At 43.3% G+C, this 16278-nt stretch overlaps 1 protein-coding gene across 1 annotated transcript in view; it reads right to left on the reverse strand.

Moving 5' to 3' along the window:
* METTL24 (methyltransferase like 24) overlaps positions 1-16278 on the reverse strand; it is a 109418-nt gene that overhangs the window by 36170 nt on the left and 56970 nt on the right. Inside the window, exon 4 of the mRNA XM_040983134.1 lies at positions 13302-13530. Coding sequence (XP_040839068.1) covers positions 13302-13530 — 229 coding nt within the window. The remainder of the gene's footprint in view (positions 1-13301; positions 13531-16278) is intronic.

Below are 16278 nucleotides of genomic sequence, written 5' to 3' on the forward strand. Positions count from 1 at the left end.
GATATGGGTGTTCCAAGCAGTGGCTTACTCACTGTGCAATAAAGTCCACTGTAAGTACGTCTTCTTTGTCATACTCATTACAAGATCACATTTCTGTCTTTGTAGCTGTCTTTAATCTTAACAGACTTGTTTATGGAAATATGAACTGATGCACCTAAGAAGGAAAACTACATGGTGGGTTCTCAAAAAGCTAAAAAAAAAAAAGGATTAACATAAGAACCACAATTCTACTTCTGTATCCAAAAGAAAGCCATGTCTGGAAGAGATATTTGTTCACAGGACTATTATTCCCCAGTTGTTAGTGGGCTAAGGAGTTGATTAGAACTCCTTAAGCAGAGCACCTACGGGAAATGGGCTTGCAGCTAAAAGCACCTGGTCTAATGGGACTCATTGGCAGCCTATTGTTCGGTTAAAGGGCTTTAGGGAAAGAGTATATAAGGAATAATAAAGAGAGGCTTCAGAGAGACTTCCACCATCACTGGTCTGTCAGTGCTTCATCCTCAGACCCTCTCCGTGTCCAATTTACTGGCTCTGCTGGCTGGAGCACCCAGTGTAATAGAGCAGAAGTAGTTGCAGTGTCCACTGACAGAGGACTGGATAAATGAAAGATGGAACATACACATGGGTCAGCCATGAAAAGGAAGGAAATTGGGGCAGAGCCATGGCTTAACAGGCTAAGCCTTCATCTTCAAGTACTAGAATCCCATACATGTGCCAGTCTGTGTCCTGACTACTCCACTTCTTTTTTTTTAAAATACGCTTATTTTAGTTTGAAAATTTAATAATTTTCACACTATGCCACTTTTGCTTCAGAGATATTCATATCACCAAGTGGGGGGCTTGGGATGATAATCACAACATGGGGAAAGAAGGATTTTTCTGAGCACCTGCCTGCAGCTTATCCTCAAATACTATATAGCATGTCATAAGCAGTGTCCTATAAAAACCCCCACTGAGAAATTACATTTCCCCAAAACAGTGAACTAGATTTAAGATACATCTGCACAAGGCTAATAAAATAAAAATGATAACAGTTATTTATCAAAGCTTCCAAAGTTAGAAATTCTGGATATTGTTACACAAAGTGCGGTCTCATCTGAATTTCATAGTGACTGCTCCACTTCTGATCCAGCTCCCTGCTGATAGCCTGGGAAAGTAGTGGAGGATGGCCCAAGTCCTTGGGCCCCTGTACCCAAATGGAAGATCTGGAAGAGGCACCTGGCTCCTGACTTCAGATCTACTCAGCTCTGGCTGTTGTGGTATTTGGGGAGTCAACCAGCAGACGGAGGACCTTTCTCTTTGTCTCCTTCCCTCTGTAAATCTGCCTTTCCAATAAAAATGAATAAAATTTTTTTTAAAGGAAGAAAATTCTTATACTTGCTACAACATGAATGAACCTTGGAAACATTAGGGTAAGCAAAACAAGTCTGACACAAAAGGACAAAACATCTGCAAGACACCTGGAACAGGTAGGATCACAGACAGAATGTAGGTTCAAGGTTCCCAGAGAAGAGGAGCATGGAGACTTACTACTCAGTGGTTACCGGGTTTCAGTTTTACAAGAGGAATAAATTCCAGAGATAGATGCACAAAAATGTTAGATGCACAAAAATGTGAATGCACTCAGCATTAATAACCTGAGCACTTAAAAATGGTTAATTTAGAGCCTCGCGTGATAGCCTAGTGGCTGAAGTCCTTGCCTTGCACATGCCAGGACCCCATATGGATGCCAGTTCATGTCCTAGCAGACACGTTTCCCATCCAGCTCCCTGCCTGTAGCCTGGGAAAGCAGTTGAGCACGGCCCAAAGCCTTGGGACCCTGCACCCACATAGGAGACCTGGAAGAAACTCCTGGCTCCCGGCTCCTGGCTCCTGGCTTCAGCTCAGCTCAACTTCGGCCATAGCGGCTGGTTGGGCAGTGAATCAGCAGACAAAAGATCTTCCTCCCTCTCTCCTCCTATCCGTATGTCTAACTTTCTAATAGTATATATACATACACATATATAAACTAGTATTATATATACTAATATATAATATATAATAGTATCTTATATATATAATTTTTTTAAGTTAGCACTGTTTTGGTGCATTGGGTTCTGCCGCCTTCCTGCCATGCTGCATCCCATACTGGATTACTGGTTCAAGTCCCAGCTGTTCTGCTACTTCTAGTTCAGCTTCCTGCTGATGCACCTGGAAAGACAGCCAAAGATGGCCCAGGTGCTTGGGTCCCTGCTCCCGTGTAGGAGACCCAGATGCTGGCTCCTGGCTTCACCCTGGCCCTGATCTAGCTGCTATGGACATTTAGGGAGAGAATCAACAGATGGAATTCTCTCTCTCTACTTCTGTCTCTCTCGATCACTTTGCCTTTCAAAAAAAATTAAATATTTGAATAATCTTTAAAAAATGGTTAAGTGAGTAAATAAAAAGCTTGAGGAAAATTAACAAAGAGCTTATTTATTTCTGTATCTTTGTTACTTAAGCATTGGATCTTGCACACAGACGATGCTTCACCAATATTTTTTGGATGGCTAGATGGAAGAACAGATAGACAGAAGGACAGGTAGAAGAGGAAGTGAACAGAAATACATTATTTAAGCTGATAAAGATTATATGAATGTAAGGAAACAGGCCCTGAATAACGAAAATTGAAGATTTCTCACTTTTTCTTTTTACTGGAAAGTCAAATATATAGAGAGGAGGAGGAGAGACAGAAAAGATTTTCTGTCCGTTGACTCCCCAAGTGGCCACAATGGCTGGAGCTGAATTGAGCCAAAGCCAGGAGCTGCTTCCGGGTCTCCCATGTGGGTGCAGGATCCCAAGGCCTTGGGCTGTCCTTGACTGCTTTCCCAGGCCACTAGCAGGGAGCTGGATGGGAAGTGGGGCTGCTGGGATTAGAACCGGTGCCCATATGGGATCCCGGGCGTGTGGAAAGTGAAGATCCTAGCCACTAGGCTACCATGCCAGGCCCGATTTCTCTCTCTCTCTCGCTGTCTTTTTTTTTTTTTGGTTGAATTTGACATGATATTTAGCAGACAGAGTTATTCTATGTTAGCCACCAGCACCACAGAACATTTTAAAGAAAGAGGTAATTCTATCTGATGAGATAATTCTCAATTTTGTTTTTATCTCATATATAGCGCTCATAACACTGTATAATGTATCCTTTGGCATAGGGGATATTAAAAGAGATGAACCCATTCTGTGTCGCCTTTGCTCTCGCCAGCACCCCTTTCAATCTGCAAATGTAGTGTGAAATAAGGCTTACACCTGCCACTGCAGAAGATGAGAGCAGGAAAAGCTGCATGCCCACAGGCTATTCATCAGCCACCCTCCGGGTGTAGTGCAGTGAAGCCATGGCATGTAATAAACAGCAGGCACAAAAAAAATCACCTCTCTTTTTTGACTCTGAAGTGTAGGCTTGTGCTATAAAACTAAATTGACATCTGTTCACAGGCTTGTCACATGGACGATTTTTTCCTGCCGAATCTGGAATAAATTAAATCTGAAAATAAAACTTGGAACAGAGAGACTGCTTTACATAACTCCCTGTAATGGTGTGCTGTGAACCCATCGCACTGATTTGAAAGAGAACTTCTTGTAAGAAATGTTTCATTATCATTTTAATTGCAAAGCCGTTGAACGCCACTCTGTGCTAGGAAAAAATTTTTTGAGGTCTTTATGTTTTTAGCTGGAAAAAAAAGGCAAATGAAATCTTCCTTTCCTGGCATTTTCCACTGGCTGGAAAACAAATTGGGGTTTATTTTCAGTCTGTACACAAACCTGATCACCTTTTCCCAAGCCATGTGTAGCCTGCAGCAAGAGTGTGTGTGTGTGTGTGAGAGAGACACTAGAGGCAAGCCTGACAGGTCTGAGCTCCTGGCAGAAGCGGCCAGCCTGAGTGTGACTTCAGAGGCTCCGTTCTTTGGACTGTGGGTTCTCAGGACCTTTTCTGTGCAAAAGCATTAACCTCTTGACTAAACATGCTTATAGGAATTGGGGAACCACAAGACCCGACCAGCCTAGCTGCGTACCAATGAACATGGCATTCCTCTGTGGACCCACTGAGCCCCTGAGGAAGGAGGAGACACCAAGGGAAATCCAGCACCATCTCCTAGCACCTGGTCCCAACATCCACCTGCCCCCTGAGAACTCACTCGGCTCCCAGCTCCCCAGATATGCTCAGAATGGCAGGATTGAGACCAGTCCCTCCAATTCCTGCAACACAGCAACCAAGCAAAACAAAACACCAGCTTCCTGGAGGCTAATCTGCTCCATATGTGAATCTTCCCCTTCTGCATGAAGGCGGGGCCCTTTGGAAATCTCCAGGAAGCGGTGGCCATGGTTCTCCACGAGATAGGAGCACAAGAATTCCTTGTGGGTACCAGGGGCTAATGTGAGTTTCTTCACCTATGCCAGGGATTCATATCACACACTTTACACCAGGAGGAAACTGAGGCACGGAGAACTTAACAGTATGATGAGCAGGCAAGGAGGATGCTCTAGACCACCTGACTATGTCACTGCACACACAGTGGAGGGTGGGGGTTTGCAGATGGAAGACGGAGTCCTTCCTGCACAGTAAGTGTCCTCACAGGACCACTCTGAGTAGGATGGAATTGAAGATGTAGGTGTCTGGGCTCCATGCCATACCAGCTCACTTGGAATCTGTGGGGGCACGTTGACATTTCAATCAAGCTGCCCTTGTGGTTGGCATTCTTTGCTTGTGGCGTGTTGTCCCTATTGTTTGGGTGTGTTGCCTGGCGTTTCCCCCACCCTGATGCTGGAATCTGAGAACCACTGAGTGGTACAGTTTATACAGAATATTGTTCATACGCAGCCTCTCCAGGAAGACGAAGGTGGAAAACACAGCCAAGAAATCACCAGCTGCAACTCCATGCAGCGACTCCCTCTCCTCTCTGCAGATGGACTTTCTTATCTGTTGTTGCCCCATCTACTAAACATGGGACAGCCTGAAAACACTAAGAAGTGCCAAGGAACTGTGCTGCAAGGTAACCCTCACTGTTATTAAGGAACAAAAAGCATAGTAAACAAGACACGGTTGCCTACTGCTGAGTTCAGTTCTGGAATCATCTTCCCAACTGGTCTATCTTTGGGGTCCACTGAGCTTTGTGTTTCAGACAAGTCAGCCCTGGGAATGACTCATGATAGTGCTATGACCACTAGCATATTGTGTAAAACCATGGCACCTTCACCATTAAACAGCAGTTCTGCAAGGTGAGATTGCCTCCCACAAAAAGACACGCACCTTGCTTTGGGAAAGAAACCTAAATGAACTTTTATACTATTCTCTGTGGGAGACGTGCCTCCAAGACCACAGCAGCTGCTTTGAAATGGAAGCCCATTGTCCCACAGGTCCCTATGTCTATCTTCAGCACATAGTATCTTCACTGATATCAGTTATATTATGCCTGAAATCAAGTAGTACAAGCCTTAGTTCTTTTTTTTTTTTTTTGTCTAAATTGTTTAACAATTGCTTTACATTGTTAACTTTCCTTTCTTAAAAATTTCGCTCGGAAATTTGGCCCACACCAGTATAAAAAGGTTTATGTTGTCCTTTTTTTCATGGGATATTATGAATTGTCCATGGAAAAACACATAGTGATTCATTTAATCACTTTCACAATGGTACATATGTAGATTCTTTTTTAACCCTCTGCTACTATGGGATGAGCATGCCTAACTGGGACATTCCTAATACAGAATGCTCCAAAGTCTGAAGCTTTGGAATTCACATACACCCTAAATGGAAAAATCCACATCACGAAACTTCTCGTTTCATGCATAAAATAATCTCAAAAATGTACAAAGCTAACTTTACATTATGTATACAAAGTACGTGTAAAAAAATGAATGAATTTCACATTTAGACTTGGGTCTTATCCCCAAATATATTTATGTACATGTGTATGTATACATATTTTCAAGCAAATATTCTCAAATTTTAAAAAATCCTAAATCTAAAACATTTCTGAAAATTGTGGATAAGGACTACTTAAACTGTACACACAATGTTGCAAAAATAAGACAAACAGGAACAGGACTGGTGAATTGATAGAAGTAGACTCACTGGACATAGCACTGGCAATGTGGTAGATCTTGCCAACAGCCCTGCAGAATTATGCCAGTTTATGTTCCTCTTACTTCTCATTTTTAATAACCCAATGAATGAAAATTTCTTTGTGTAGTTTCATTTTCTAAGAGTATTTTCATTTCTCCTAATTAAGTAGTGCTTTTAACTGTGAACCATCCACCTGTCCTTTCTCTCTGCGCTGGTTTTTCTACTAATCTGTTTATCCAATTCTCAATCAAGTTGTAGGTCTTTCCCTTATTTATTTGCTAAATCCCTTTTGTACCGGGGAATGAATTATTTGCTTATGAAATGAGTCATAATTATTTTCCGTTTTTAAATTTCTTTAAATTTTGTTTTTGGTAATTTTGTGCCAGAATTTTATGTGTAATCAAATTAAAATTTTTTTAATGGCTTCCTAACTCCAGTCTTACTTAAAAAATTTTTTTTGCCCTAGCATTTTTCTGGTTTTGGTTTAAAAAAAAAAGCATTTTTGATTGATTTTTTGGCTAAAGGCACAAATCAGGGATCAATTTTTTTTATAAATACCCATTTGTCTACATCATTTTGTTGAAATATCTTTTTCCCCTTGTTCAGATGCTAATTTTACTATACATAAAGTGTATATGCATTTGGATTTATTTCTGGAGAGTCCATTGTGCCCATTTATCTATTCATTCACACCATAATGCCATTTTGCTCTTGTTACTGTTTTACAAAAGGGTTCATTAACCCCCTTTCTAAACCTTTGCCAGGATTTGGCTACTTCTATTTGTAAATCCAATATGAACTCTAGATACAGCTTCTCTTTGTCTATAAGTAAAAAAATTACTTATTGGCAGTTTTATTGAGATCATGGCACATGGCTAGGTTACCAGGGGACCGGGAGGAAGGTGAAGAGATGTGGGTGACATGTCCCTGACGGTCTTGGAAAGGTTCTTGCATCTGAAACTGTCCCAATGTCAGGATCCTGGGTGTGACAGCTGGCTACAGGGACAGCTCTGTGCCACTTCTCGCAACTGCATATAAATCTCTAAGTATCTCAGAATCAAAAGCTTCTCTCTTTTTCTCTTACTCTTTCTTAGAGATCTGTTTCATTTTTTATTGCTAAAGCAGGTATATAGAGAGGAGAGACAGAGAGGAAAATCTTCCATCCGCTGATTCACTCACCAAGTGGTTGCAACAGCTGCAGCTGCACCAATCTGAAGCCATGAGCCTATCTGAAGCCGGGTATTCCAGGTTTCCCATGCAAGTGCAAGGTCCCAAGGCTTTGGGCTGTCCTTGACTGCTTTCCCAGGCCAGAAGCTGGGAGCTGGATGGGAAGCGGTGCTACCAGGACACGACCAGGCACCCATATGGGATCCCGGTGCGTGCCGAGGCAAGGACTTTAGCTACTATGCTACCATGCTGGGGCCTTTTTCTCTCTTTTGCAGAGCTGTAATGCAATCTTGTAAAATGTTGACACTGGACAACTTTATTTTTCCTTGAATTTCAATAACAAGATTTCTGCTGCTTCTGCATTAACCATGTTGTCTGCTCTTGGGCCGTGATAGCTCAATATAAGCAACTAGTTCAAGCACATTTGCAATAACAACATATAAAATGAGTTAAATTTGTGTGTTTAGATGAATGTATTACATAAGAATTTCTCCATTCCTCCCATTTTAGTTATCTTAATTTGTACTATGCACACATATGAATATATAGCAAAAAGCCCATTGGAAAAACTACACATAGATTTCAAAAAATTTTGTACACAGACTTGTTTTATTTCTATTTTCCCCATGTTTCTTTAAAAAAATATTTACTATTTTTTTAAATTGGAAAATCAGATATACAGAGAAGAGGAGAGACAGAGAGAAAGATCTTCCATTTGCTGATTCACTCCCCAAGTAGCTGCAATGGCTGGAGCTGAGCTGAGCTGAGCCAAAGCAAAGAGCCCAGAGCCTCCTCCAGGTCTCTCACACAGGTGCAGGGTCCCAAGGCTTTGGGCTGCCCTAGACTGCTTTCCCAGGCCACAAGCTGGGAGCTGGATGGGAAGCAGGGCTGCTGGGATTAGAACTGGCACTCATATGGGATCCAGGTGTGTGCAAGGCGTGGTTGCCCAGTGGCCAAATTCCTTGCCTTTTGTGTATACGTGTATAGAGACCAGGAAAGCAAATGTGATGAAATATTAACAATTGGTGAATCTCAGTAAGAAACATATGGAAGCTCTTCGTATGATTTCAAAAATATTCTGTCTGAAAATTTGTCAAACTGAAAGATGAAATTCTAATGGCAGGCAGGCATTGTGTTAAAGTGGACTGAGCTACTCCTGGGACACCCACATTCCATATTGGAACGCCTGGTTTGAGTTCCTGGCAACTCCACCAGCTTTCTGCTAATGCACACACTGGGAGGGAGCAGACGATGGTGTGTAATTGCTTGGGTCCCTACCTGCCCCTGGGGGTTGACATTCTAGTTCCTGAATTCCCCTTGGCTCAGCCCTACTGTTAGGAGCACCCAGGGAGCAAAGAAATCTACAAGAGCCTTCTCTCTCTCTCTCTTGAGTAAAAATTTTCTATGGGCCTGGCTCAGTGGCTCAACTGGCTTAATCCTCCCCCTTCAAGCGCCAGGATCCTACATGCAGACTGTTTTGTTTCCCGGCTGCTCCACTTGTCCCTGCTGCTCCCTGCTTGTGCCCTGGAAAGCAGTAGAGAATGGCCCAAAGCCTTGGAGACCTGGAAGGAACTCCGGGCTCCTGGCTTCAGATCTGTTCAGCTCTGGCTGTTGCAGTCACTTGGAGAGTGAAGCAGAAGATGGATCATCTTTCTCTCTGTCCATCCTATCTGTAAGTCTGTCTTTCCAGTTAAAAAAAAAAAACAAAAAACCTTAAAAGAGAGAGCAGGCGTTGCAAAGCTAATATAAAAAAACAGAATTTAAGGCCAAAAAAAAAAAAAATACTTCTAGGAACAAAAGGCAACATAACAAAAATCTGTGGTCAAATTTTCTTGAAACATAGAACATTTCATTTTTATTTCTAAAGCCGAGTTTTATTCCTAACAAACATTCAATACAGAGCAGTATCTTTTGCTCATGCTTGCCAATTTGATAAGCAAAATGACAAAGAAAGAAGGATCGTTTGCAGCTTAATTTCAAAGTCCATATCCTCTGCAGCCAGCACAGAACAAAACCCCCCAAGATCTTGAATTAGTGATGAGTACCCAGCGCAGGCAGGCAGAAACGTGGTCCTCTTAGGGGACGTGGAGTTGCTGTCCCGAACACTTCCTTGCCTCCGGTAGGGACAGAGTTCCAACCTAGAACTGAATGGCATACACTGTCTTTCCCACCTGCTGTGAGCTGACCCCCCTCCCCACTTGATTCTCAACCATGTTCTTCAACTGTACACTGCAGAGTTGACTTTCCACGTAGTCCCAAGCAAAGCCACAGTGGTCCCGGGTGGCACTCGCTGTCCAGGACAACCTCTGCCCCTCACTTTCACTGAAAACTCTGGACTGAATTGAGTGTGGTTAGCAATTTCCAGAAAAAACTCTGTTGGATCTTTCTCGAAAACAGAGAAAGAAAGAAAGAAAGAAAGAAAAATGTTCAAACCCCAATATTTTCTAAGACATTAAGTTAAAAAAAAAAAGGTCCTAAGCTAGAATTTTTGGCAACAATTGAAGAACTAATTCATACCAGGCTGGAGACTGACACCCTTTTCTTAGAGCTAATTCTCAAAAAGCAATCTGTGATTCAGGCAACATTTGGCACTCCATTTAGGGACAATTCAACTGAGTGGAATGCCAGAGGGGCTCAGTGATTTCCTTAGTGCCCAAAGCTAGCCAGGGGATCCTTGCTTCAAATCTACATGGGTGAGTTTACAGAGGCAAAGCCCTGACAACCCTGTGGCTCCTGTGATCCACAGCATGGTGAGGACTGACAACCATCCAGCCTGTATCATTAAGGTGAATCTGACTATGGATGTGGGAGCAGGGGTGGCGGGAAGCATCCATCACTGTGACTAGAAGCACAAACTTCAGACTCGATATTTTCAAAGTCATTCTAGAAAGATGCTAAGTGAACAGCCACAACCACTTCAGCAGGAAGTCAACGCTGGATCATTTACAGGACGGCTGGATGCAGGTGATTTCATATCCTGACAGACTGGGCTGTGGTCCACATAGTACTGCTGATGCAGCTGTCCCCCCCGCCTGGGCTTCAGCGAGACTTGGTGATTTATAGTCTCAAGTTAAAATTAGCAAAGAGTTTTAAAGGCAGGCCGAAAGCCACATGCATCTTTCTGTCACTAACTCAGAACAGCGCCTTTCATTTTTGTCCCATTTTGCTTGCGTGGCTGGAATGCAGGTATAGTGAAAAGGAAGAAGAAAAAAAATCATAGTCCAAGATGGAAATTATAAAACTACCTGAGATCTTTCAAAGTCACACAAAATCACAGCAACAAATGCTTTTATTGTCACTTCCAGGAGGAATGAGTGAAGGAGGCCAGACTAAAGCACTGACATTTTTAAATGTGACTTTTTTTCTCCTTGCTTCCCCATCACAGTCACATCTTATTTACTGGTGTGCATACACATGCAGAAGAAATGAAAACAGACCGTGTTTGCTATGGGGCCCCAAGCAAAACTGCCCTTGACTTGGCACCTTGTAGCTCCTAGAAGCAAATTCATAATGGAAGTTATCCAATGAGTGCTATTTGTTCTAAAGCATCCTCCCCAACCCCGAAAAAATGAACCCTCTTTGAAACATCAGGGTCCCATGTATTCTTCAAAAATGCCCCCTACTGCCCCCAGAAGCCAATGCACTCCCAGCACTGTGAGCCAGAACAAAAGGTAGCTAACAAAAACAAGTAGCCAGAGCAATATAAGCAATCCTGCAAAGCACTTCTCCTTGTTTAGGGATCACTGTTGCAAAAGACTTACTGCTTTATCCTCAGCATCAAGGTTTTTGTCCACTGCACTTCCCAGGGAGCTACACAAGCACAATGCAGGCTCACAGCTTGCTATCCGGGGACACATTTTCCTTAGCACACGTGGTTCAGTAGATGACACCACAGATCACTTTCACAAAATCTTTGTTTATCCTTACCCTCACCACATCTTTTGCTAAAACATTATTGAAAGGAACAAAACTGGTGTTGCATTTAACTTCTTTTTTCCCCCTACTGTCTTTCTTTGAGAGGGCTTAGATGCAAAGAGCACGAAGGAGAAGCCGCAGGAGTCCTCCTACCAGAACACAAAGACTAAGCAAAGCTTTTGAAAATCATCGGGAATGGACAAACTTGGCAAACAGACGTATGAGTTTCAGCCGTAAGAAACCCATCTACAAAGATGACAGGTGGCAGAGATGGAAAACAAGGTTCTGAAAAAACACTGCTGCTTTTCCCCACCTAGGGTTATAAAAATCATTAGCATGTGAAAAAAAAGAGGTTCTGCTCAGAAATTTTTACTCCCAAATTCCTATGTGTGTTTCATTAAGGCTCCTAACTATTAAATGCTGGCTATTCCCTGCAGCAACACGAAACACCACTCAATAGTGTACAGCCTGTTAAAAGAACAGTGCATTCTTTGAAGCTGTTCTTGAAGAAACCTCAGCTGACTAATTAGAGGGAGTTCTACCAAAAAAGAAGAAGAGGAGGAGCAGGAGGCGAAAGAACAAGGCCAGGGAAAAGCCCTCTTACTGAAGATCAAGAAACCAGCTCAAGTTTAAAATTCAGGGCCATGCATACTGCATCTCAGACAGAAACACACATTCTGACCTGCCCTGAATCACACAGTATCGCTGGCTAGCAGTGACAGACCATCCCCAAGGGAAATCAGCTATCAGATCATGGCAGACCATCCCCAAGGGAAATCAGCTGTAAAACCAACAGCACTGGGAATCTCCCCAGGAACTACTACACTTACCTAACTACATTTGGCTTGGTTGTGCTATCGTAAAACTTGTTTTCAGGGGACGCAGCTCAAAGGTTGAGCTTTTTGGGGTGGGCGTTTGGCCCGGGGCAGTGAAGATGCCTGGGCTCAATATCTTCTTTCTGATTGCAGCTTCTTGCTCTATGCAGACCCTGGGAAGCAGCAGGTGGTGGCTCACCTAGCTGGGTCCCTGTCGTCTATCTGAATTGACTTCAAGGCTCCCAGCTTTGGGTCCCTGAATGATGCCATTGGAGAGTGAATTAACATCTGGGAGTGCACTCTCTCTCAAATAATTAAATGACATTTTTTTTTAAGAGCATGAACTTCCTTCGTTAGCAAGTCACAGTTTGTAGAGATCTAACATCTATGTTAGTCCATTTGTCCTTGCTCTCAGGAGCAAGGCTTCTGCCCTCCCCCACCTTTTAAAGGGCAGGATTGGCGAGGCACTGTTTACAGGTTCACAGTGCATGCAAGATCAGGTGACCCTTTCGGTTCGGCATCTCACCGCAGCATCACAGCAACAGGAGCATGAGTGGAAGGCACAGACACATTTCATACCAGAAGGGGACAGTGACTTGGGCATGCTCAGGACCCCACGAGCTGCCTGCATCCCTCCCGAGGGCCTTTCACTAGGAGTCACCGCTTACAGGTTCACCCCACCTCTCACATCACTGCATCAAGAACAAAACTTCTAACACACGTTTTTGAAGCCTAAAGGTGTTGAGCCTTGTTAGCTCCCTTCATTCATAAACATAATAGAATTATAGCATTCATAATGCCCATTCAACTTTATGTTTTCATCAGAGCTACCTATGTTTTGTGCATTGTAAACATGTAGAGGCTCAATATCGAGAGAAATATGTTACAAGAGAGAAATAGTATACACAAGCCATGTCTGATCAGGTGTTTTTTTGTTTTTGTTTTTATTTTTGCTTTTGGTATTTAAGGCTGACATAAATTTTTACTATTTCTGGACATTTCAAGTCAACTGACAAAAGAAAGTGGTATTCTGCAGTCTATGCCAACAGCGGGTTTCTTAGTCTTCTTAGCCCAGTCTGGGATAAGACCTCAGCATTACTCAACAGCCAGTTAGTATTACCTTAAATCCACTTAAATCTCTGTCCGTCCCAAAACTCTACATTTATAAATAATTTTGACCCCATAAATAACGTTGTGTAACTACTAAAACTGGACATTCAACTATCCAATATCAGTGTTGCATCTCTTGGCTTGCATTTAAAGGCCTCCAGTTTGAGAGTCTGTTCACTGTTTGATGATGCAATCACATGAAAAAGAAATCTCACCTTGTAATGCCCAAATTCATTCAAAACACTTCCCAGCTTTCTGGCATTGGCATGTGACTTCTGAACAGCAACAGCTGGGTGGGGGTCCCTCCAGGTGATGGACAAGCGGTGATACCACAGGCGTTGGCTCTCCAGGATGTGAGCTGACTTCACACTAGGATCAAAACGATGCACTTCACATCCATTCTTGGCCATGCTAACCTCAAAGCCGGTATTATCACTTCCCAGCCTGCAGAAAAGAGGAGGGAAGTCAACCACAAAATCACAGAACAAAGCCAAGTATTGGGTGGGAGAAATCACAGTCCCACGGCCATTTTTTTTAGTCATAACCAGTCTTCTATTTTTAAAAAAGATTTATTTATTTTACTTGAAAATCAGAGAGGGGGCAGGGAAACAGAGAGATGAAGAAATTTTCCATCCACTGGTTTACTTCCCCAAATGGCTGCAATGGCCAGAAATAGACTGGTCTGAGGCAAAGCCAGAAGCTTCTTTTGAGTGTCCCAGGTGAGTGCGGGAACCCAAGGACTTAGCTATGCTCCACTGCTTTCCCAGGCCAAAGCAGGGAGCTGGATCAGAACTGGAGCAGCCGGGATACGAACCAGCACCCATATGGGATGCTGGCACTGCAGGCAGAGGATTTGCCATGCCAGCTAATGAACAGGTTCAATAAACTTCCTTCAGAAAAAGCATTACAGCTCAAAGTTGCTGGATAGAAAATATCTGTCAAACACAGTTCAGAGAGCATGTGCTCCAACATGTAGAAACACTTAAAAGCATGATTTTTAAAAATGTAAATCAGTATAGTGAAACAAACATGGAAAGCATCCTGTAGTCTTTTGAGATTTTCTCAGAAGTTGCCAAAAATGTAAGCCCCTAGATTAGTCTCTTGGAGAGAAGTACATTCTACTAATGAGGTAATTTGTCTCCATTGCAAGAGCAACAGGGCTGTGTGCACAATTGGACTTGAAGACAACAGCTATTTTCTAAGCAGCAGAGTGCAGTTTGGAAAATCACAGCCACAGAGAATGGGTAAGTGTCTGTGATGCTACTGGATCAAGCATGGTTCCTCACCGAGATTCACTCTGACAACGAGAAGAAAGTATGAATCCATCCTAGTTAAGCACCCAGTAGGTAGCACATCTTGTGCAAAACTCATATACTTGCAACTGTTGAAGTGACTCCGAAACATTTTTTATGTAATGGTGTAAGCAATCATCACTTTGATTAAAGCACCAATTTGAATGAAAAGCATGAAATTAACTGAAAGAGTAGTTTTTTTAAAATGATGATTATGGCTTCTCTGCCCAAAATACTGTAATTATGTCTGATTTAGCAGACCAAAATCCTACAGAGTATCAACACATGAGCCAAACTAGAACCTGGCGCAACAACATTTGTTCTCTTGGACACTACCAGTTCAAAACTGTTGCATCATTTGGAAAGACACATGTTTCGGGTGGAGCCATCACTGACCAGACTGCAGTGAACTGAAACAAGCTCCACCAATGAGACATTCCACTGAAGCATCCTCCGTAGCTGCATCTGAAGCATCCTCTCCCTTCATCCTGCCTCACTGTCCTCCTTCCCACAGGATCCCATGGTGTGCCAGTCCCCTACCTCGCCCAGCACTCAGTCACGCTTGCAATACTTTTGCCTCATAAGGTCCAGCAACCCTCTCACAACCATTTCCACTTCTCTGCTTGGGAGATTCTGCCCCTATTTCCCACCTCCTGCTGAATCCCCGCAGTTCAGACCATTGTCACGGCTTCCTCCCTTGAGTCTCCCCCAAGACTTTCCAATCCAGATAGTTTCAAAGCAGGTGCTCTCCACACTCTACCTGGGGGTGCAGGGGCAGCTGGGACAGCAGCTTGGAGGGACTGATTATCTACCATCCCAGTGGTGCAGGAACTTGTCAATGACACCGCAGTGAAGCTCAGTGAAGGAAACACATTGCTTGGGTCTTTCCTTTTTCTGAATCCCTGGTGCTCAGGAAATGAAGGACACCAGACAGATCTACACGTCCACCCTGAGGGAAAGGGAACTTTTAGGTACCGTCGGGCAATATATACACCATCCAGACCCAGCATGTGGTGGGACACATTTCTCACACTTACTCGTGGATTGAAGCAAATATTTATGGAGAATTTTGCATGTAGAAGGTGTTCTGATGGACAACACAGAGAGAAATCCAGCATAGCCTTGGGATCTGAAGAAGCTTGCTAAGTAGTAAAAAAAATGTCAAAGACTTTTAGAATGTTTAAAAATAAAATGCTTCTGTATTTGAAAGGCTGTAAGAGTGAAGAGAAAGACAGATAGGTAGAAATGTTGCTTCTACTGGTTCATCCCCGAAATGTTTACAACAATGAGGCCTGAGCCAGGCCAAAGCTGGGAGCCTGCAACTCCGTCTGGGCCTCTCTGATCTGGGGGGCAGGCACCCAAGTCTTTGAGCCATTGGCTGCTGCCTCCAGCAAGCTAGAATCAGAAACAGAGCCTGAACCTGAACCAGGGCTCTCCAGTGTCATATGGCCTTCCCAGCAGCGTTTCTTAACCACTTTGCCCCAGGGCTCTATGACAAAATAACTGTTATTTGTAGCAAAACAGGCCTACTCCATAAAGAAGCCATGATCTGCATTTTACTTCACAGAAATATTTTACCTCGGATTCCAAGAAGCAAGAAGTACAGATTGCCAGGTCACTGGGCCAAGACGGAAGATGTCAAACTCCTTTTGGCCCATCCTGTTTGCATCCAGTCATCAGGAAAGGCAAAAGGGAAAGCCATGGTCACATCCTTTCCCTGGGGGGCACGGCTTAGCAGTCACACACATCTCTTCCGCTACTCACATCTCATCGCTCACAGCCAGTCAAAGGGCCACCCAAAGCTACAAGGAGGTTAGCGAACATCGCCCTCAGCAAGGTAGCACTGACCTCAGGAGTTCTGTTACCAAGAAAGAAGGGGAGAATGAATGCTGGGAGGAAA

The sequence above is a fragment of the Ochotona curzoniae genome, unplaced genomic scaffold (assembly GCF_017591425.1).
Source record: "Ochotona curzoniae isolate NIBS_2020 unplaced genomic scaffold, NIBS_Ocur_1.0 contig_3819, whole genome shotgun sequence".
Classification (NCBI taxonomy): domain Eukaryota; kingdom Metazoa; phylum Chordata; class Mammalia; order Lagomorpha; family Ochotonidae; genus Ochotona; species Ochotona curzoniae.